A 22,942-nucleotide genomic window follows, 5' to 3' on the forward strand; every position below is an offset into this window, starting at 1 on the left:
CTGCCATGGAAACAGCTGCCCCTGCTCTCCAGGAGTCTGTGCGATCCACCCAGCAACGTACAAACCTGCTCCGAACTGAAGGGGGGTCAGACAGTGATGGTAACGCAAATCTTCAGACTATTAACCCAAGTCCCTTCCTTTCTTTAACCCAGGACGTGCCAGTCAGCTGTTAGCCATGGCATTATCTTCACCTTAAAATACCTCTCAGGACATTTAACAGAGGAAGTGAAACTGTCTGGTTTTATACGCTTTAGAGTTTTTTCTCTTCAAACCCCTTATTCCAATCTCTGGGCCAACCCCTGCATTTCAGAGTTTAGAATTTACTCTCATCACTCTCGTATGGCACTTTCCATGTGAATTGGGCAAAGCAAGTGTGGGAACCCACATAGCTAATGAAAACCAATGCTCTGAGTGAGGCTTGAACTCACATCTACAGCTGCATTTCCCCCTTCACGAGCCACTATAGGTGCTGCTTAGACAAACTTGGGCTGTAGGTGGTTATGTGTGTCTGTGGTTTAGCACTTTGGCTGTTTTGTGAAAAGCTGATGGTTCAAACCCAACAGAAGCTGGTGGGGTTTTGTTTTAAGCAATTAGAATCCAGTACATTTTAACAGGCAGAAAATCTCCTCTATTCTGGTCTAGCCCCATTTGACTCCTTCTGCCGGTCTTCTTCCTTTCCCCTCAGTGTATTTCCTTCTCCACTGGGGACATGCAGAGATGAATCCCAGTCAGTCTGTGTCATAGAAAGTTTGTATCTCCTAAGGAATGTGGGTGAAAGATTCCAGCTGAATTAACTCCACTCCCCTGGGTTAGAAACATTTGTTTCTTTCAAGCAGATAGTGGGAAATCGGACATTAATTCAGACCCAAGAGGAAAGGCAGAGGCTTCATGACCTTGATCTCCAGGAAGGGAGAGAGGATCCCCAGGAAGGAAGAGAGCTTCCTTTAGACTCAAGCTGGGGTCTCCTGGAAGTTGGAAAAGACCCTTGGTCATTGAGGCGCTCATGGGATTGTGCGGCTCCAGAGTCCTGGGTGCGGGGAGGGTGTCACTGCACAGTCTGAAATGGAAGGGAGGACTCTGGAAGGGAAGGAGGAACAGAAAATGGAGAGGAATGAAACAGAGAACAAACCCTTCTTCTCTCTCCTCTCCCCAACCCAGCAAGAAATGTTATCAATGGAGAAACTCCCCGCCACGAATTGCAGAGAACACAGAGACATTTGCCTCAAACTGAGCAGTAGGGTGACCAAACACCAAGTGTGAAAAATCAGGGGCTTTCACTAGATGTGTTGGTAGTATAGTGGTGAGCATAGCTGCCTTCGAAGCAACTGACCTTGGTTTAATTCCCAGCGAATGCGATGATGTGCTGTTTCCTCCACTGGGAAGTGGAATTGGTTTAGTTTCAGTCACTTTGTATCAGTTTATTAATAGAATGAGAGAATCAGTGTTCCAAATCCCAGCAGGTCATTAAACACACAAGGGAGAAAGAAAAGGGTGAGACCATAAAATGAGCAGCTGGAGTCATCCAGGTATTACAATGTCTGGTTTAGATTAAAAAAAAAATCCTTCCCTCTCCCTTTTAGACTCAGAACCTTTAAGGTCAGAAGGGACCAATGTGATCATCTAGTCCAACCTGCTGCACCTTGCAGGCCAAAAGACCCCACTCCTGTAATAGACCAAGGGGAGGGGAGGCAGCTCAATGCTCTGCCCCTCCCCCAATGGGTGTGCAGAGATGTGCCAGCAGCACTAAGGTGGCTCCCTGCCCACTCTACCTCCGTCCCACTCCCAGAAGTGGCTGGCATGTCCTGGCATCCCCTGGGGCAGGGGGAGTGTCTCCATGCGCTGCCCCTGCCCCTGCCCCGAGTACCAACTCCGCAGCTCCCATTGGCCAGGAACTGCAGCCAATGGGAGCTCTAGGGTCAGCGCCTGCAGGCAGCAGTGCACAGAGACCCTGTGGCTCCGCCCACCTAGGAGCTGCTGCTGGAGGCTTGTGTGTACTGGTCACTTTGGGAGCTGCACTGCCTGGGGTAAGCACCACCCCTCCTGCACCCCAGCCCCCCCAGCACAGAGCCCGCACCCCACACCCAAATTTCCTCCTAGACCTTTGCTTGTCTTCCTTTCACCCAGAACCATCCTTCTTCTCCTGGACTGCAAGTAGCCATCCCTGGGAAGCCAAGAGGCAGGCACAGGATTCTACTTCCCAGCAGCCAACCGCACCTCCTCAGGCTTTGCAGAACAAATGGTGACGCTCTACTAACCCTACTTAGCCACACTGAGGCGCTTAGCTTCTGCCCTGCCTCCTTCAGCTCTCCTATTCTCTCATCTGCGAGTGTGTCTGTGATGTACAGACATTTGGCAAGTCAACAAAGGAGGCCAGCACGGGAAGAGCCGGCCTCCGTAGGCCAACCTCCCCGGGCAGAGAACAAGCCACAAGGCTTCAAAAGGTGACTGACAAGATGCCTCTAGTTTCCCCTTCTAATGCAAAGGCTTTTTCTCAGCTCATTATTCACCACCCAGCAGCCATGCAGGGGTTGGGGATACGGGAGGGACAAGCCAATGGCAAGCAGTAGGAGCGCCTTGCTGGACAGTCCAGGGGAGCTGGGAAAAGGAAGCCAGCATGTTTCTGCCTGGTTTTCAAACCAGGGACCTTTTGCACGTTTAGGCAAATGTGATAACTACTATGCTACAGAAACTCTGTCACAGTGCTCTTGCCCCTCCCTTCATAAGAACATAAGAAGCCATACTGGGTCAGACCAAAGGTCCAGGACCAGCCCAATATCCTATCTGCCAACAGTGGCAATGCCAGGTTGTCCACAGGGAATGAATCTAACGGTAATGACCAAGTGATCTCTCTCCTGCCATCCATCTCCACCCTCTGGCAAACAGAGCTAGGATACCATTCCTTTACCCAGCCTGGCTAATAGGCATTCATGGACTAAACCTCTATTAATTTTATCTAAGGTGCCACAAGTACTCCTCATTCTTTTTTGGTGATACAGACTAACATGGCTACCACTCTGAAAACTAATTAATTCTCTAGTTCTCTTTTAAACCCTGTTCTAGTCCTAGCCTTCACAGCATCTCAGGCAGGAGTTTGACATGTTGACTGTGCACTGTGCAAAGAAGAACTTCCTTTTATTTGCTTAAAACCTGGTGCGCATTAATTTCATTTGGTGGCCCCTATTTTGATATTGGGGAACAAGTAAATAACTTTCCTTATTCACTTTCTCCACACCACTCATGATTTTATTATCCTTATCATATCCCCCCTTAGTCTCCTCTTTTCCAAGATGAAAAGTCCTAGCCTCTTTAATCTCTCCTCATATGGGACCTTATCATAAGCCTCTGTTCCAAATCTGGACCTTAGCGTCCAAATCTGGGTGCTTAGCATGAAACTCCCCCAAGCTTATTACAGCTTGGATTGATATCGTTGCCACCAATCAGGATTTCAGAGCTCCTGATAGCTCCCAGTCTCCCCCAACCTTTCCCCTGGGGGACCCCCAAGACCCAGAAACCCGAGTCTCCCACCAAAGGGAAACAAATTCGTCAACCTTCTCCCCTTGTCTCCTCTCTATTTCATCCCCAGCTCCCTCCCTGGGTTAGCCTGGCGATACTGTATAAAATCCTGAATGCAAACCAGAGAGGGCAATTTACCTTCCCCTGAGGCGATGCATTCAACCTAGTCAGCTAAACACAAAGAGATTTCCACCTCCCTTCATCCCATAGCTTTAACCAGAAAAAACCTCAAACAAGTCTTAAAAAGAAACTTATATAAAAAGAAAGAAAATACATAGAATATAAACTCTGCTTCAAGAGTCAAATACAGGGCTATTGCTTATAAGAAATATGAATCTAAACAGTCTGATTCAAAAAGATATCCAATTAAACCAGTCCTCAGCAAAGTACACACCATGTAAATACAAAATACAATATAAACCTATTGCTTTTCCTTTGTACTCACAACTTGGTAACAGAAGGGTAGAAAGAAGCTTGGAGATAGAAAGAAAAGCGTTTTCTCTTATAGCCGAAGAAACAAAACAGAGAAGCACAAAGCCAACCCCGCAGAGGTTCCCTCCTCACTTTGAAAATCCGGTTTCCTGATATGGTCCCTGGTCAGGTGTTTGGTTCGCCTTGTTAACCCTTTACAGGTAAAAGAGAACACTAACCCTTAGCTATCTATTATGACAGACCTGTTCCAAAGCCTAATCATTTTAGTTGCCCTTCTCTGAACTTTCTATGCCACTATATCTTTTTTTGAAATGAGGAGAATCCATCTGTATGCAGTATTCAGCCAAATGATGGGTGTACCATGGATTTTATCAGGGCAATAAGATATTCTCTGTCTTATTCTCTATAAGGCCTTTTTTAATGATTCCTAAACATCCTGTCTTTGCTTTTTTGACTGCCGCTGAACACTGCGTGGCATTTTCAGAGAACTATCACGATGACTCCAAGATCTCTTTCCTGATAGCTGGTAGCTAAATTTGGCCCCATCATATTGTAGTGTAGTTGGGGTTATTTTTCCCATGTGCATTACTTTGCATATATCCACATTAAATTTCATTTGCCATTTTGTTGCCCAATCACTTAGTTTTGTGAGATCTTTTTGAAGTTCTTTCACACTCTGCATTGGTCTTTAACTATCTTGAGCAGTTTATCATCTGCAAAACTTTGCCACCTCACTGTTTACCCCTTTCTCCAATCATTTATGAATAAGTTGAATAGGATTGGTCCCTAGGACTCACCACTGGGGAACACCACTAGTTACCTCTCCATTCTGAACACGCGATGGCGAACCTGGAGAAAGTGGTGGCAGCCCTTCGATCTGGTCAGCTGTAGTAGAGCAAAGACTGGAGCCAGCACTCAGAAGTCATCCTTACGTCGCCCTTGTGACTCGAGCTTGAAGGGATCTTCTTTTCTTCCCTTGCTGAGAAGAGCAAGAGAAGAAAGAAGTTCAGGTGGGCCAACTCTTGCTTGGAGCCACCCACTGAAAATGAAAACAAAAAAGTAGAGCTATAAAGCTTCAAAAGCCCACCAGGCCCAACCCATTTCTAAATACGGCAGAAAAGCCACAATCCCTAGACTAAGTAGGGACATCCTATTGCCCCACAAGAAGTTGACAGCCATCATGTTCAGCCTCAGCAGCACTCGTGAGCAGGAGGAAATACATGAGGGAGGAAATTTCCCACAGCAAAAGATAGGTCTGAGCATCACAACTTTGTAGTAATTTACAAGGTCCACTTATGCCACTGGCTGAGCCATTCCTCACAGGCTAGCAACACTTTTCCAGTTCGTGTTCCCCACATGTCCCAACTGAATGCTAGAAGGCCCAGCTCATCCACCTGCCACTCTTGCAGCCCTCCTCTTCCACCCTGAACTGATATGGGGAGTATGAGCCTCCTCCTTTAGGCCTTCAGCATTCCTGGGGAACACCAACACCGCCAAGTGACTTTGGGCCAGTAGGTCAACCAATAGGGCTGCTCCTAGGCCAGGTTGCAGCCCAGCTTCAGACTCAGAGGAAATGTAGCTCTCATCCCTACCTATGGGACTCCAGGCACGGCCAGCCTTCTGGACCAAACATCCCCTCTTGTGCTCAATGTCACAACAGCTAGCGGTAAAAGACAGCTTTCATGGCATTTGAGAAGCAAGATAGAGTCTGGAAGACCCAGCAGGTTAGGTGGCACAGAAATTGTCTTCAGATCCCATGAGACTTCAACTGAGATTTAGGATTCAAAGTCTTTTCCTGGGTTGTACAATGCCAAGTGCTTGGAGATAATTTCCTCTATTTGGGGAGACAGCCTCTACCTGCCTGGTTGACCATTTCCCTGTGGGCTTGACTACACTTGCACATTATAGCACAATAAAGCCTCCCAGAGCGCTCTACCTTACTCCCCGCCCACCTGGCAAGGCAGGGCGAGCACTCTGACTCCCTGGCTAGAGCGGTCTTGGTACTCCACCTCCTGGGAGGATTAACAGCTTTTGTGTATTGGGTGAATCACTGCAGCTCCAGTGTAAACGAGGAGTAACGTTACTACACACTGATTGACCTCCGGAAGCATCCCATAATCCTCTTAAATGATGTGGTCTCTCTTGTCTTTGTTGTGAACTTCAGATGCGGACATGCCCTTTCAAAGCTCCAGTTCTGAGATGGGCTGCTTAGCTGGTCTGAGAAAAAAAAAACAGCTACTACTGTTTGCCTTTCAGTGAGTGAGAGAAAGGTGGGGGAAGAAAGGGGGGGAGTCTGAATTTACAAGACAGCGTGCTGACACACTCTCAGCACCCCAAAAACCCACTCTCTCCCCCCCCACACTCCCTGTCACACTCCACCCCACCCCCACCTCTTTTGAAAAGAATATTACAGCCTCATGAATGCTGGGATAGCGGCCAATAATGTACCGCTCTCAATGCAGCTGAAAGTGCTACAAATGTGGCCACGTCAGTGTGCTTTCCACTCTCAGGGTGGGCAGACTAGCACGCTTTCCCTAGTGCGCTCTCCGACAGCTGATTTAACTTAAAGTGCTCTGCAGCTGCAAGAGTAGCCATACTCTGTTAGAGAGACAAGGTGGGGACCAACTTCTGTTGGTGAGAGAGACAAGCTTTCAAGCTACATAGCTCTTCTTCAAGTCTGGGAAAGGTACTAGGAGTGCTGGCCCTTACACCGTGGGACCAATAGGGAACCCCCAGACCTCTGCTGAGTTCTGGTGTGGATGACCCTGTGGGGGCAGCCCTGCATTTGCTCACCAAGTTGTCATGCAGCAGTTTGCTGCAGCTCCCAGTGGCCTTTCTTACTCCAGACTGAGAGGCCAGTGGGCATGTGAGGAAGTGTCCTCTTCAGTCCCAGGCAGTGCATGGCCCTTCCTAGGAAAGGCAAAGTCCTGAGGGAAAAAGTGATGTCAAATAACCCCTGAAGAGATGCTGCCTTTAGTTTCTGGGAGACCACCACATGTGGAAATGTTCCCTCTTCACCTGAGCAAGGACTTGAACCCTCAGATTAAAAGTTTGATGTTCTACCAACTGAGCTAGCCAGACTCCTATAAAGAGAGGGAAGTTTGGTGCAGAAGAGAAACTAGTCAAAAAAAAGAGGGCAGAAAACAATCCAGAAAATTTCCTACTCTTGCTCCCTTAGCAGCCCTAGGCCCATCTTGCTTCTCCATCTGGTGCCCAGAGAAATTCTTCTTTTTTTAGTTAAATATCAGATACAGGAGAAAACACTATTATGCAAAGCAAAATAAAATTGTCCTGTCTCATGCAGTGGTACATTGACCTCTGTTCAGACTGAGACTAAGTGGGGGGACCTCGCTTCTGGATCAAACATCTGCTCTTGTGCTCACGTCACAACAGGTAGCAGGCAAAAGACAGGCTACCATGTCATTGGAGAGAGCAAGATGAAGCTTTGGAAATCCCAGGATGGTGAGCTGGCAATGAAAGGACCCCAAGGTCCCACTGAGACTTGAATTTCAATTGCAGGATTCAAAGCCCTGAGTGCTGACCTTACACCATGAAACCCATTGATTTCTGTTGACTTCCAACAGGGAGAACCCAGTGGGAACATGCCTCTCTGGCCAGCCCCGCATTTGCTCAAGAAGTCAGCACACAGTGCTTTGTTGCAGTCCCAGAGGCCTTTCTTCCTCCAGACTGTGAGGAAGTAGCACCCTCAGTCCCAGGAAAGGAAAGGCTAAGTCCTGAAGAGGAGGAACTGAAGTCCAGGAGAGTCCTCAAGAGATTTCTTCTGAAGTTCTTGGGGGATATTGCAAGGGTAACTGGCTTTTTGCCTGACCACGGACTTGAACCCTCAGATTAAAAGTCTTATGCTCTATCAACTGAACTAGCCAGGTTCACAGTCAAAAAAAGCAAATTTCATGCAGAAAAGAAACTAATCAAGAAAATGAGAGCAGAAAACAATACAGAAAACATGCTATGTTCACTCTCTTAGCCACAGCCTGATCCTCCATCTGGCACCCGGAGAGCTTATTCTTTTTTCAGTTAAATATCAAATCCAGGAGAAAACACAGTTATACAAAGCAAAACTAAATCACAAACAGAAATGCCATTGGAAATACAAAAATAGAAAAGAAAAATGCAATCCCCATCACTTTATCGTATCTGGGCCATTTCTGTACTGAGAGCACCCGCTAAGGGCCCTGTGTGCTTACGAGAAACCTGGAGGAACTCATACCGCAGCCTGAACATGAAACTCGACTGCTCCCAGGTGCCACAGTAAAACCCTTTCCCTGCTGTGAAATTGCACTCCATAGGATTTTATGAAAATATGCTAATGAGTGTGAATATAATGTAACTGGAATATGCTTCATGAAAAAGGTCTCTTGTAAGGTATCATTACAAAGCTTATAATTTACGGTGTGTGTTCATCGTATTTGTACAATCATTCTTGGAGCTGAAACTAGAAATGTGAAATATAAGTCTGAGGTCCTGTTGTAATTGTGCAAAGTGTGGGCCATTAATAGTGGTTTGGAATCTTGAAGGCTCCCATTAACCAGGACAATAGACTGCAGATGGCTCTGTCCTGCACCATCTGTGAGTCAGGCCAGGAAGAATGAAGGCTTGGGGGTCTCACAGGAGATGTGACCATGTCACCTGGTACAGGAATCCATGCTAAATCTGGGGCTTTTCCCCAGGAGAGAGACAAAAGATTCCTGCCTTGTAGCAAAGCTGTATAAGGGGGTGGAACAGAAGAAAGGTGGCTGCAGTCATGAGAAATCCCCTAGCTACCAGCTGAGCTGGAACAAGGACTCTACCAGGTGAAAAGATTGGGCCCAGACAAGAAATAAGTCTGGTCTGCAAAATAAGCTCATTGGATGATCTCTGAGGGTGAGATTTTATCTGTGTTGAGTTTCATACTGTATTAGGCTTAGACTTGCATGTTTTTGTTTTATTTTGCTCTATGGAGAATACAAACGCCATAGAGAAGGAAAAGTTAATGCCTATTAGAAACATTCTACTTATGTTAGTTAATGGTGAGAGAGTGTTGAACACTCTCATAATACTTTTTTTCTCTGATTCCTTTAGAAAATCTGAGGCAGTGAGCAAAAATCATTGTCTTTTCTGGGCTCGACCCAGAAAACAGTCAATTATTGAGGATCTAACATTACTTAGCCTAAATGTGTGCTAAGAGTGGGAAAAGCTGTATAGGCTCACGCGCGATAGATCTCCTACAGTATGACTGGCAGGAAGACCAGCAGTATGCTGGAAGAAGCAGGCGACATCGTGGTGCCACAGACCATGTCCTAGGCACTTTCTCACATCAAATAAATCATTCTCCTCCTACTAGTGAAGAACAAATTGGAGCTAATGCGCACAATAACGATTCCAGTATACACCCACTTTCACAACTTATCTTTCTTGTCATGGGCAAAGGCAAGTTGGAACACATGGATAATAGAAACCAAGCTGAACTCTTGACAAATGTTCCCTTTTGACATAACCAGTTGCACCACTGCAGGTGCTTTTAGAGAAGTGATGAGGAAGACGCAGTTATCGCATCCTGATGGCCACTTATGAGCGTAACAGCGTATAAAAGCACAAGCTTCGTGGCTGTACCCATGTTGTCAAGAATGTAGTGAAATTCAGGGGCAGGTATAAATTTGCAGCAAGAATCAATCAGAGATAACAACGTTTATCATCAAGAGAAGATGAGACCTTATTCTAGCAGTTGAAGGGTAACACCATGGGAGGAGAAACTGCTTCTTTTGAGTTGGCTAGCGTACACGAATCCCACTCCATCAATCTGACGAGGGATTCACCCATGAAAGCTTAGCCCAATACGTCTTATTAGTCAGAAGTCACCGACTACTTTGCGCTATTATCAGATCCAGACTAACACAGCTGCCATCTTACTACAAAAACGACATGTCGCCTGGTGAGGTGTAAATCACTACTCCTCCTCTCGAGCACTGCTGCCCTCGTTTCCTTGCTCGTCTGCCTGCAGATGGACCCTTTCCCTCCAGTAGCTGGAGATTGCCCTCCCATCTAGCCATTCCCAAGCGCCATTTGTAATCGTTAAGTTGACGAATAATTACGGAGCAGCCTTTCCCCAGACCTCCATGATATGACCCTTGATCCCTCTCGTGTTCTAAGATGATATGAAGACCGCGTGGAGATGGCTGCGGGGTGGGTGGTGTGGTTACCGCCAACTGGCAGCAAAGCGGGAAAAACCTGATTGCCTAGGCCTCATACATCAAATAGGTCTACCCCCCTGCTATCATCCGCAGTAGCTGCTTGATGCTATGTGTCACTCAAGCCCTCCTGTTTCCAGAGCTCCAGGGAGCCTAAAACAGCATGGGCACACATTTCCTGTCTGAGGGCCAAACCTGCTGTCCTGGAGGTTGTGGTTCTTAGGAGTCCTTTTGCTGCAGGGCCAGATTCTATGTTTGGGGTAGAGAGAGTGTGTGCCCTGGACTCAGGGTGCAGCGATACACTCAGCCCCCTCCCCAACATTGGGTGGGGGGTGCTGCAATCCCCTGCTGGAAGGTAATGGGGGTGGGGGATGCTGTTAGTTGCTCAACACCTCTCCCTAGTGGCAGAAGTGCTGTGGGGAGCGCTAGGTGTTTCTAGGATCTGCTACTTCCACCTGCCTGTATAATCCAGCTTTCCCCAGCACATTCACTGCGGTGCGATTGGGTCACTGTTTCCATGGCTGCACAGCAAAGAATCGCTCCCAGTTTCCCTTCTAGCTGCGGCAGATTAGCCTGTGTCGGTGGTTAATGAGGTGGATCTTGTTGCAGATTGTTATTCATTCCCCACCTTGACAATTCACACAGTCCCTTTCCCATGCAGATTCCCAGCACCTCAGGGATCCTGGTAGCAGGGGTTGGGCCCTGAGAATTTCAGGGTTCTTTTCCCCTCCACCTGAAGTGAATGCGGCTTTTCCCCCATCCCAGAAATTCCGTGAAATAACAACAGGAGCATAAAGAAAGAGGGGAGGGAACATCTCATGGCCAGGGCTGGCTGTGCCCAAGCCCCCCTGCTTGTCCATTGTTTCCATGGAATTTGGCCCCCTGCTTTGCACAAGGGACAGAGAAAGATCTTGCTGTTCCTGTGTCTGTGCAAAGAAAATTGTGGCTTCAGTGTGAAAGAGAAGTGAGAAATGGCCCTTGGTGGGACAATATCCTCAGGATTAAGAGCAAAGGGCTCAGGATGAGAACCGATTTAACTCCATTCAGCTGGGATTTAATAAATTATCTTCCATGGAGACACTGGGAACTTGTGACATTGAGCCAGACTCTGAGGGTTGAGGCTGCTTTAACTCTCAGTATAAACATGAACTTGATTCCAAGAAGGGAGAGAGGAGAAGCCTGACATTACCTTTGGTCCAAGTCTGGGGTCTCCTGGATGGATGGAAAATTCCTTTGTTGCTACCAGGAGACAGCAGCTACTGGAGACATACCAGGGCTGGAATGAAAGGGAATTTTTGTGCACAGGGCCCCACTAACTCTAAATCCCCCACTGTAGCAGAAACCTAGAAAGTCACAAATCAGTCAATGGTAGGACGGGCTTTGAAAAATAGATTCTTTTTTCCTCCCCTTCACGAGAAGGGATGTAAGAGCTGGCAACTGTGGTGCAGAAAAGCACTTTGTCCTCTGGCTGAGAAGCTGGAAACCAGGCACAGACAACTGGTGTCTCTTAAGGGGAAGGGGCACAATGTCAAGGTCAGCCCCACCCCCTTACGGTCAACAGCCCTTCCCAGGTGTGAACAGTGCAAGGAGAGGAAGCAGCAAAGACAGCCCCTCTCCACTTATGCCTCCAGCAGCTGCTGTGCAGGGAGGGAGCCTGGTAGCACCACATGATGTAGCAAGCCATAGCTAATCCAGGTGGGGCACATGACCCCACACGTGCCCTCTGCAAGTGTTGCCTCTGAAATTAGGGAAAATTCGTGATTTCAAGGCACAGCTGCACACCCAGAAGAAGCCCAGCATGACACACCCAGGGTGAAGGGGGTGCTAAAGTCTAGCATCAAATCAGAAACTTTCAGTTCTTCAATCTAACGCACTCCCAGTTGAGCTACTTTGGCAACAACCAGGAAGGCTTAATGCACGAGCCACAGCACATGCTAGGAAGATTTAAATCTGGATGTTACAACGCACAAGACAAGCAGTGGACTTGGCCCCAAAGGGGCAAGCTGGGCTTTCCTATATCCCATTCACTCAAGCCAGCACCTGCCCCCTTGCAAGCTGTCACTGGCTCCCTCAGTTCTGCAAGACAAAAGCAGCAACTCCACCCACAGCTCACAGGCTCCTTCCAAGCCTAAAATGGAAACCCATCTTGCCAGAAAGCAGCCCCACTGGGACTCACCATTGCTTCTTTTCCTTCCACCCAGAACCCCACTTCTTCTCCTGAACTGCACGTAGCCATCCCTGGAATGCTAAGAGTCAGGCACAGGATTCTACCTCCTAGCAGCCAACTACACCTCCCCAGGCTTTGCAGAATGAATGGTGGCTACTGCTAACCCCACTTAGCTGCACTGAGGCATTTAGCTTCTGCCCTGCTTTCCTCAGTTCGACTTTCCTCTTTTGCCCCATTCCTGCCTCACTTCCTCCTTTGGCAAGTCATGCAAAGGAGCCGGCCTCCATAGGCCAACGTCCAAGGGCAGAGGAGGCCAAGCCACAAGCATTCAAAAGTTGACTGACCTAATTCCTCTAGGTTCTCCAGACTGATGCCAAGGTACTTTAACAACTGCTGTCAGCACCCTCTATCGTGCGGGGATTGGGGTTACTTCAGGGACAGGCCAGTGGCAGAAGGAGGAGCGCCTCCTTGCTGGACAGCAAGGGGAGCCGGAAAAAGGAAGCTGCCATGTTTCTGCCTGGTTTTGGGCTGAGGCCCTTTTGCATGTCAGGCAAACGTGATATCTGCTATGCTACAGAAACTCCATCACAGTGCACTCCCTGCCCTGCCCTCAAATTCCATGCACTTTGGTGGTGCTCACCCTGGCGCACACCGAGGGGCGAACCTTGAGCACATGGTGGCAGCTCTTTGATGGGCCAGCTGGGAGAGGAGAGGACTGGAGCCAGGGCTCAGGAAGTCATCCTCACATCACCCTTGTGACTCCAGCTTGAAGGAGAGCTTCTTTTTCTTCCCCTTGCTGAGAAAGAGCAAGAGAAGAAAGAAAAGTCAGGTGGGCCAAATAGCTGCAGAAGCCCATGTTGCCTTTTCCTGCGGCTAAGCCTGAAATGAGGGACTTGCATGGGATAAAGGCAATGTTGTGTTTCCAGGAGAGAGTCCACTGCTGCAGAAAGAAGGAGGTTGCTGAAGTCTGGAATTGAACCAGGGACCATTAGATCTTCATTCAAGCACTTACCCATCTGAGCTACTCCAGCACCTGCAGGGGCCTTTTTGGGCTACTGCTTCTCACCTTGAAATTTATTCTCACTAAAACATCATTCCAGTCAACACTGACCAATGCAAGAGGGACATCACTTGCTATTTTAGCACTTGGAAATGTTATCAACTAGTCTTTGAATCTCTTGAATGCTGCACTTCAGTTCATGGGGGAAAGACAAGGGAAGTGACCTTTGAACTAAAGACCTGGAGTTTATATCCTAACGCTGTCTCCTACTGTAACTCTATTTAATACTGCCCCCCACCCATGTGCTGGTGACAGTTCCATTTCTAGATGTTAGTACATTTCAGTTACTGTCAAAATTAAAAGTTTCTATATTCTTAAAGGAAATGAATTTTTTTTATTTTTTTATAGCGTGAAAAATTATTGTCTTATATGATAGAGAAAATCATGCATCCAAATTGTGCATCAAAATGATGAAATGAGGTAGAAATGCAATTAAAAAATCAGGTATTCAATGGTTTAACATATGGAGCAGGGGGGCAGTGAAGACACTTCGTGCCTGGGATGCCACTTGGTCTAGGGGAGGCCCTGTCAGGGAAAGCAGGAGTTAGTGTCACATGCCTATTTTCAGGCTGAAATCTGTGGGCACCCTACTCTGTGGGAGGGATCGTGGTAGCCCAGACTCAGGGCTGGAACAGGTCCCTGATTGAGGGGGTGGCTGCATGGTTTACAGCACTCTGATGTCTCAGACAATGTGTCTCTCCCAAAGCCTCAGATCTGTGTCCCCAGAAGGCTCCTGCGCTGCCTCCGCTCCTTTCACAGTCTATAGCCAGGAGCAGCAGCAAGGGTCAGGGATGAGCCATAGGGCACTAGGTGGGGGGCAGAGGCTTCAGGAGGAAACCCAGCACCCAAAGCAGAGGGAGATATGAGGCTTTTTCTCTTTCCTTAGCGATGTGCTATAGCTCCGAGAGCTCTTTGAAATGCCTCCCCACCCACAGCCTGGGAAAGGGGAAGGAGTCTCAGGTTCTAGCTTGATTTGAATGAGGATCACTGGACCCTAGAACCATTCACTGCCCTTTCCTAGGGAAACCTGTGATGCACAGAACGGGACTGAGATAACAGCTGACAGGAGTCAGGAATTGCTCCCCTGGAACAGCAGCAGGATTGGGCAGCTGGAAATCTCACCAAAGGAGCTGAAACCTTGATGGTTCAGACATAGATGTCCCAGGTACTGCATGGGAGGTTTAGGTTTATTTCTGGACAATAGCAGTGAGAGTTTTATTGCCTCAGCATTTCAGTAGAAACATTCAGACCTAAACTGTGGGTCGTGGGGAGGTTGATAGCAGTTTCTTTGGGTTTGATTTAGTTTGTTTTTTCATTCTCATTGTAAAAGCCTTTGATAATTTTGATGGGAACAATGTTTGTGGAAGGCCACGGGAAAGTAAGAAAACTTAAAAATCTGCATTGGAGTCAGCGGGTCTCTATGGGCCAGGGCAGGGATGGAGATTTTCATGGGGAGGGGATTAAGGGATAAATGAGAGGCTTTTGCGGGAACACAGGGGGATGTTTTGCAGTTTAATTTTTTTCAAAAGGAAACCTCCCCACTTTCCCTGTGCTGCTGCCCAGCTCAGACCCCACTGACACCTCTGTGACGAAGTGGGAATTTTCTGAATATTTTGTATATTGTGTATGTCTCAGTGTCCCCTATTTGTCACACGATTATCTAGGTCCAAAATGCAAGGTGCACCCTGCCGGTGGAATGGAGTAACATTCAGGGGGATGCAAGTGGGCCTGGGCCAGCCCCCATGGGAGGTGGGGAGGGGGAGCCACCCAGCTCTGCTCTTGGCCCCAACCCCAGCTGCTGGCCTTGGCTGCCGGCACCAGTCCTGGGGCTCCACTCCCAGCCCCATTCTGGGGGCTCTGCTCCTGATCTCGCTCCCCACCCCCAGCTCTGACCCCTGCCTCAGCCCCTTTATCCCATCTGTGTCCCTTCCCCCGTAGCTGCAGCCCCACTCCCAGCCACGAATCAGGAGGGCATGAACAGGGGTAAGGGGAGACATGACCCTGAAGTGTTTTGGGACCACTGATCTCAGCGGTGGGACAACGGTGTTTAATCTTGGCAGAGACCTGTAAGGGGTAGGTGTGGCTGCTGTCTAGCTGCCTGGCACTAGACAATGGCCAAAAATTCTGTCTCCTAGCAACTGATGGCCGGGGCACATCTGCTGCAAGAGGCCAGCTGGCTGGGACGAGTTGGAGAACAAAGAAGGAGATGGAGGCCAGGTGACCAGGTTGCCAGGGAAACAGAACAAAGGACAGAAGAGGGGCAAAGGGCCTGGCTGAATTGGGCTGTTGGAAGCAAGGAGTCTGCTGGTTTGGGGACTTGAGGGGAAAGCCCAGGCTATGAGTTCGGGGTCTCCCCAAGATGGACGTTACTGAATCTTCTTGTGCTAACACAGAACTTTCCAAGACTGGATTGCGACCACTAATAAACCTTCTGTTTTACAACACTGGCCGAGTCACTGCGCCTCCCCTAGCGCAGCCACTGCTGCGGGACCCCAGTTGTGGGTTTGACAGGGGAAATTTTTGCTTTTTATTATGCCACATGCAGGTTGTAGGGAGTCTGACGAGACAGTATGTGCTTTTCAGCTTCCTGGGTATGTTAGTTATCTCCCTGGAACCTGCATGGGCCATAGCAAGAGCTCAGGTTCTTCTTCCAGAAGAGAGAAGTAGGGACGAACTTTTGAATTTTTGCGGGTGACTTGGGATCTGCGGAGGGGAGATGCGGCTGCTGGGGCTCTGGCCAGGCTGGGGCTCCTCCGAGCAGGTTGTGGGAGGAGGGCTCAGGCTCCATCTGGATGGGGATCCTTTGGCTTTGGGGGTATGGTAGGGGTTTTCGGGGCTCCTGTGATGGAGAGGTAGGGAATCTCAGGCTGTGTGGGGGATGTCTGAGAGTTTGAGTTGTAAGTGGGGACTGGGACTCAGGGCTCTGGCCATGGGGGAGGTAGGGGGACTCAGATCTCCAGCCATGGAGGGGGACTTGGGCAGAGAGGGAGCAGATGGTCTTGGGGCTTCCACAAGGGGGGGGTGGGGCCTCAGACTACAGAAGAGGGTAAGGGGTCTCAGGGCTCTGGCCGTGGTGGGGCAGAAGGGGTGGAGCTGGGGGCTAGCCTCCCCAAAGTGGGGCTCCACCCATTGCCCATGATGGTGACTGCGGAAGTTGGGGCTGCATGATTCCCCTGGGGGGCGGGTGTAAGGCTTTGCGAGGTGTCTGATTCAGGTGGACTCACTGCAGGAAGCTCCTGGTGTGGAACAGGGGTGCTGAAAGGTCCAAGGTCAGTCCCAGGAGGTGCTGAAGCCAAGGAGGTTTCCCCTAGTGAGAGCGTCCCCTGGGTGTCAACTGATGAGGCTCCTGCCTGGGTTTGACTGAGCTGTTCCAGAGCACTGAGCCTGCGTGCCCGTCACAGCCCCCCAGTATGTGACCTACAGGCTCCACTCTGGCAAAGCTCCCTGTAAATCAGAGACAAACTCCCACTTCTCCCAGTTAATCTCCCCTGCACAGAACCCAGAGCAACTCCTGTCTCGCTGGGTCTCCTGCCAGCCACAGTGGCCAAGGAGCTGCCCAAGCCGTTCCCCTGGGTCCCTGTGCAGGGGCAGTTGTCAGTTCCGACCTCACGAGGATAGTGGTGACTCTCCCTGTCTGTCACATGGGGGATGAGGGCTTGATTCCCTAAGGAGAAAGCTGGGATTTTAACACCAAATGTCTGTCTGCAGTACAATTAAAACCCACAGCTGGCCCAGGCCGGCTGATTCAGGCTTGCCAGGCTCGGGGTCCAGGGGCTTGCTCAGGTTGGAGCCCGACCAATGGGACCCTCTCCCCTCGCTAGGTTGAGTGGCCGATATACTGAAGATGAGTTTGTAAGTGGGAAATGTGCACTGGGTGCTGCCACTGGACAGACACTGCCTAGCAGGAGACCCACCCAGTGAATGTGATCTACTCTAAAAACATGTGATGACAGAAAGTAATCCTGGGGCTCTGTATTTATCATCTCGCAATGACTCGATTCAACTGGCTCAGGTTAGAAAGTTAGAGTTTTTTATTATTATTATTGTGAGCCTGGAAATTTCCTACGGTGTGAAAGTGAGAGCTGGATTATTTCAAGCTCATGCACTCTTATCACAAATGAAGGAGTAAAGGAATGTACAAATCAATGAAGCCTTAACATGTCATTTGCATCCTCATGCCTTGTCCCTGTGGCAGGATCTCAAAGACACACAGAAATGTTACCCAGTGTCAGGAGGAGAGAGGAAAGCACTTTCCCTCGTGTATTTCCCAGAGGCGCTTTACAGCATTTTCTGTCACTGATTTTTTCATTGGTGTGGGAGGAAAGACTTAGACCTTCCCACTTTTTGAACGTGTGAATGTGAAGTGACCAAGTGGTGAGTTAAAAATGATGCTGTTGCACAGGCTTTGATTGGAACTAGAAAACAAAAAGCCCTTAAAGTGGAACTCTTGGGTGAACAGAATGATCTGATTTGTATTCAACCTTGGAAGGCAATAGATTGTTACATCGCTCAGACCAGCCTGTTTGGTTGGTTTTGTCGGGGTTCTCTCTATCCCAGACTTTTCAGGTTCATTGTCTGACCGCAAAATACAGACAACCCAGCAAATTCCAAATACCAAGTTCTTTATTGATGTATGCACACAAGCAACAAAGAACCAGCCCCTTCTCCACACAGAACCAGCCCAGGTTCTGCAAATTCAAATTGCTTTTTATTAACCACTCCGTCGCGTCATCACTTACGTCACATCGTCACTGTACCTTCCCAGTTATACTTTTCCAGCATACAAAACAAAGAACAACTGTTATGTCTTGATAAGCTTCATAATTAGTACAAAAAGGTACAAGTGCCTTCAAAAAGCTTCTTCAAGCATTTTTCCCAGATTCTGCAAGCATGTTCTTATCTAGCAAGGTCATACAGTCAGCAACCAGGCAAGCGCCTGACTGTTTCAGCTAGTATATTTTTTCTTCAGCAGGCCTTGCTGTGTTATTGCTAAGCAAAGCAGGCCATCAAGGCAAACTCATGTTTGTTTGGTTGTTTTCCCTGATAAATTGCAGAGGGTTCAGAGAAGAGCCACAGGAATGATTAAAGGCTTGAGCAGGGAGAGAGGTTTAAAAAGAAACCCAACCTTTCCTGCTCCTGCTGGCTGTGATTACTGAGGACATTTTCCTTCTCTACTCCAGGGTCTCTCTTCTGCCAGATTTTAAGAAAGTCAGGCCACCTTGCAGACTATGGCAGAGCAGTTTGGTATTAAGCTGCAGGACTTACAATGTAAGAGTGCAGCTGCTGTAGCACCTTGACCAATCTTGGGCTAAATCCTGCAGCCTCAACAGCCCAGGATAACCTCCCACTGATGGTGATGGGAATTTAGCCTTTGTAACTATCTGCTGGTACCTGAGGTCTCATCTATGAATTAAACTGGGGGCAGAGACAGCTCTATCCAAAGAAGTGGAGGATGTAAGTGAAAGAGCAAAGCTGTCCATCTGGGGAGCTGCTGCAGTTCCGTAACAACAGCTGGAAGGGAAAAGAGGGAAAACGCCTGGAGCAGCCCCGAGAAAAGGAAATTTGTCAATGAGATCAGTAGCAATAAATGAGAAATGACGGAGTGCTTTCTCCTCTGAGCTGACAGGTTTGAATTATGTTATTTTACTATGAGATAAAGCAGGCCCTGCACAACTCGTAAAGCAGCAAGGGCCACATTACTCCAAAGAAAACAGCTGAGGGCCGAAAGCCCCCAGCCCCGTGGAAACACCCCCCCCCCCGGACCTCCTGGCCCAGCGGAAACACCCTGCCCCAGCACCGCCCAGCCCTGCAGAAACACACCATCCTTCCCCAGCGCCGCCCCACCAAAACCGCTGTGGGCCAAAAGGAAGGTTGAGGGTGGGGAGGTGATACTTGACTTTAAATCAACGAGGGGCTCCTAGCTGAAGAGGTGGCTGGGAGCCTCAGGGGCAAATTAAAGGGCCCAGGGCTCCAGTGGCTGGGGGNACAGACGGGATTCAAAGCCAGCTCTGGCTGGTGGGATTTAAAGGGCTCTGGGCTCCCCACCGCTACGGGCAGCACAGAGTCCTATGAATCCAGGCTGGGACTGAGATTTAAAGAGCTAAGCTCCCCGCCGCTGCGGGCAGACCAGAGCCCTATGAATCCTGGCTGTGGCTGAGATTTAAAGAGCTCTGAGCTCCCCGCCGCTGTGGGCAGCCCGGAGCCCTATGAATCCCGGCTGGGGGCAGCACAGGGAGCCTTTGGCCCACGCGCCGTATGTTGTGCAGACCTGAGATAAAGCTTTAAAATATTCTGCTGTAATTTCAGAATGAGTCTGTAACCATAATCAGTCCCTGTAGAAGGATTTTCATAATTCCCAAGCAATTTAAGGGGCAGAATTCACGGTTGGTCACCTGAGGGCAGTGCAGACGAGTTCAAACCAAACACCAGAGAGGCAAGAACAGGGATTGTGGGACACCTCCCAGAGGCCAGTCGCAACGCTGTAATCGACCAGGGTGTCTACACTGGCACCGTGGTGCTGTAGCCCCGGCGCAGAAAGCTGTACACGTCTCGGCGGGGTGGTTTCTTCCCAGTGCTGCAACTGTGCAGTTTCTGTGCACTAAGTGGCTTGGCAGTGTGCACACCTCACACGTTACACCACAGAAAGCTGCTTTACTGTGCAGAAACTTGCCAGTGTAGTCAAGGCCGTAGATGGCTTACATAAGAATGCAAACCTGGTCATACTGGGTCAGACCAATGATCCATCTAGCCCAGTGTGCTGCCTGAGAGTGACCAGTGCCAGATGCATCAGAGGGAATGAACAAAACAGGCTTGTTGACTTGCAAGGTGAGAGTCTTTCACCCTTACCTTTAACTTTAGTGTTGTCAATTCCTACTTATCTTATCTACCACATCTCTCCAAAGGCCTCTGGGCAAATCAGGTGTAAACCACTCCTTTGATACAGGTTTGTCCCAATCCAGCTGAATTGAGGCAGACTTTGGGCCAATGGCTGTTTGGAAAAGGCCCGCTTAACCCAGCAGGTTTCTGTGAATCGCATGCAGTGTGGATGTGTGAACCCCAAACATATTAAACATGAAAGAAACACAAGGAGGAGGTTTCCAGAGCCAGGCCTGAGGGTTAAACAACTGTGTTCAAAAGGAAAAGGAGACTCAGCACCTATCAAAATAACTGGTTGCAGAAACAAAACAAAAATTAAATAAAATAAAAAAAATGAAAAAACCAACCCAGAAAAGCTCCCATCACACATCCATCACCATTTAGATTTTGACATCTCCTGCCTGGTGTGACATCTTTGCTTTGCAAACAAGAGACTTGGGGAACTCTGTGGCTGTTAGCCTCTAACGGGTAAAAGATTACACATCTTGTCTCGAGTAATTTTATTCTTCACAGACGATTTATTTTAAAATTTATCAAAATAAATTCCATTTGAAATAGTCATAAAATAATTACAGTCTACACTGGGTCTCTATTCTCATACATGCTATTTCTCTCTCATATTCGCCCAGTCTAATTCCTTTGGAGTGAGCTTTTAATTTCAGGATTAGCCACCATTTCCGATAGAGTAGGAGGGGGCAGGGAGAGAACTAGAGGAAAACCTGAATCATATTGTAACACTGACAGTTATCACAGAATCAGCCTCTTACATTACATTAGTTAACTTCATGTTTAATTTCGTTGTTGCTGGTAATAATTTATTTAAAGATTACAAAATATAAACCGATAGGGCAGTTTTCTCTTAATTCCCATTTCCACCCAGTGAGCTTTGTGTGAAGTCACATTCTACATTCTAGGAGCCTTCCATTTCTGTGAGTTCATTTCTCCCTGGGTCTTCTCCCAGAAATGTTGGTGGAAGGGGTCTCACACTATGTGGGAAGATTGTATCATGAGAAAAACCACCTGTGCTCTATTTTCACACTTTCTAATCTTTCAAAGTAGGAGGAGGCAGAGAAATGATATAAATGCACAAGAATCAACAGGAAAACTAAGAGACCAAACCACAGAGTCAGGACTGAATATTCATGTATCCTGCAGTCTGAACTTGGAATCTGATACATTCCATCATTGGCTACCGTCATTTGCCCAGCATGGAAGTGCTTCCTGCCCAACAAGGCTGCCAGATTGGGACCCATAGGCATGGAATGGCTCTGAAGGAATCAGCTGTTTGTTTCTGTGCTTCATCTGACTTTGCATCCAAATGGTAAAAGACAGTTGTTCCCAATTTAATCATGGCATTTTTTAGAAGTGTGATTAATGCCACTTAGGGAGCAGCATTCTAAAAATAGTTTACATGGGCCATAGATCACTATAGCTTTGTTATAGTTCAATATATTTTAAGTGAGGAAAATGGTAATAAAAATATCTGCTCTTCAGCACAACCTGAAGCAACATCAAAGCAACTGGGAATGAAACAATTTCTTCCCAAAGGGGAAACTTCATGACTAAGAACTGCTTTGAAATGGGGGAACAGTATAACCGTGATGCTCAGGGTTTGTTTAGACTAGGAAAAGTGATGGAGTTTAGATCAGGTCAAGGGGAAAGCTAATGCCTATCACTGCACCTGGGATGCATCTGCTCTACAACTGTAATTGTCTTTTTACACCAAGATCACTAACTTGAGCAGCCAACACCATGTACAGCCCTGGTGGATGGAAGGCACAGGTAGTTTTTGCCTCAGTGTAGCTTGTTGGGATCAAACCTCTCTCCCACCTGGAGCTGATGAACATGCCTGGCTGGAGGGGGACACACTGCTTCGATTCAAAAGGAAAGGAGTTGATAGAAAAGATCACAGGACTGATCCCAAAGAAGGGTGAGCTGCAAAAGGCAGGAGCAGGAAACTCATCTGGGTGAGGTGAGACCACGGTGAAGATGGTGCAAAGATCACTATACTAGAATTAGCAAATGTGATTTTTTTTTAAAAAACAAATCGTTGGGGCAGCTCTAATCAAGACATTTCTTACAGTTCTCTCCCATTTGGATTTTCTGGTGTCTAACAGGGAATGACCTCTGATTGAAGCTTTTCCCACATGCAGAGCATGTGTAGGATCTCTCTCTACTGTGGATTTTACAATGTCTGACAAGGTCTGAGCGCTCAATGAAGGTTTTCCCACACTCAGAGCACGTGTAGGGTCTCTCTCCTGTGTGGATTCTCTGATGTCTGCTCAGGCTAGAGCTCTGTTTGAAGCTTTTCCCACACTCGGAGCATGTGTAGGGTTTCTCTCCTGTGTGGGTTCTACGATGTGAGGTAAGGTTTGAACTCTGATTGAAGCTTTTCCCACATTCAGAGCATGTGTAGGGCATCTCTCCTGTGTGGATTCTACGATGTGTGATAAGGGCTGATGTCCGATTGAAGCATTTCCCGCACTCAGAGCACGTGTAGGGTTTCTCTCCTGTGTGGATTCTACAATGTGTGATAAGCTGTGAGTGCCGATTAAAGCTTTTCCCACACTCAGAGCATGTGTAGGGCGGTCTCTCCTCTGTGTGGATTCTCCGATGTGCGATAAGGGCATAGCTGCCAGCTGAAGCATTTCCCACACTGCAGAGCATCCATAAGGTTTTCTCACCCGTGTGGTTTCTCCTATGGTGATA

At 48.2% G+C, this 22,942-nt stretch overlaps 2 protein-coding genes across 2 annotated transcripts in view; one reads left to right on the forward strand and one right to left on the reverse strand.

The window, feature by feature from the left end:
* LOC116818948 (uncharacterized) overlaps positions 1-22,942 on the forward strand; it is a 791,372-nt gene that overhangs the window by 44,704 nt on the left and 723,726 nt on the right.
* Positions 20,719-22,942, reverse strand: part of LOC116818951 (uncharacterized) — a 923,585-nt gene continuing 921,361 nt past the window's right edge. The window contains 1 exon segment of the mRNA XM_075071430.1: positions 20,719-22,941. Within this exon segment, the coding sequence (XP_074927531.1) occupies positions 22,295-22,941 (647 nt within the window). The 3' untranslated portion in view covers positions 20,719-22,294.

This window comes from Chelonoidis abingdonii, chromosome 11, assembly GCF_003597395.2.
Source record: "Chelonoidis abingdonii isolate Lonesome George chromosome 11, CheloAbing_2.0, whole genome shotgun sequence".
Lineage (NCBI taxonomy): Eukaryota > Metazoa > Chordata > Testudines > Testudinidae > Chelonoidis > Chelonoidis abingdonii.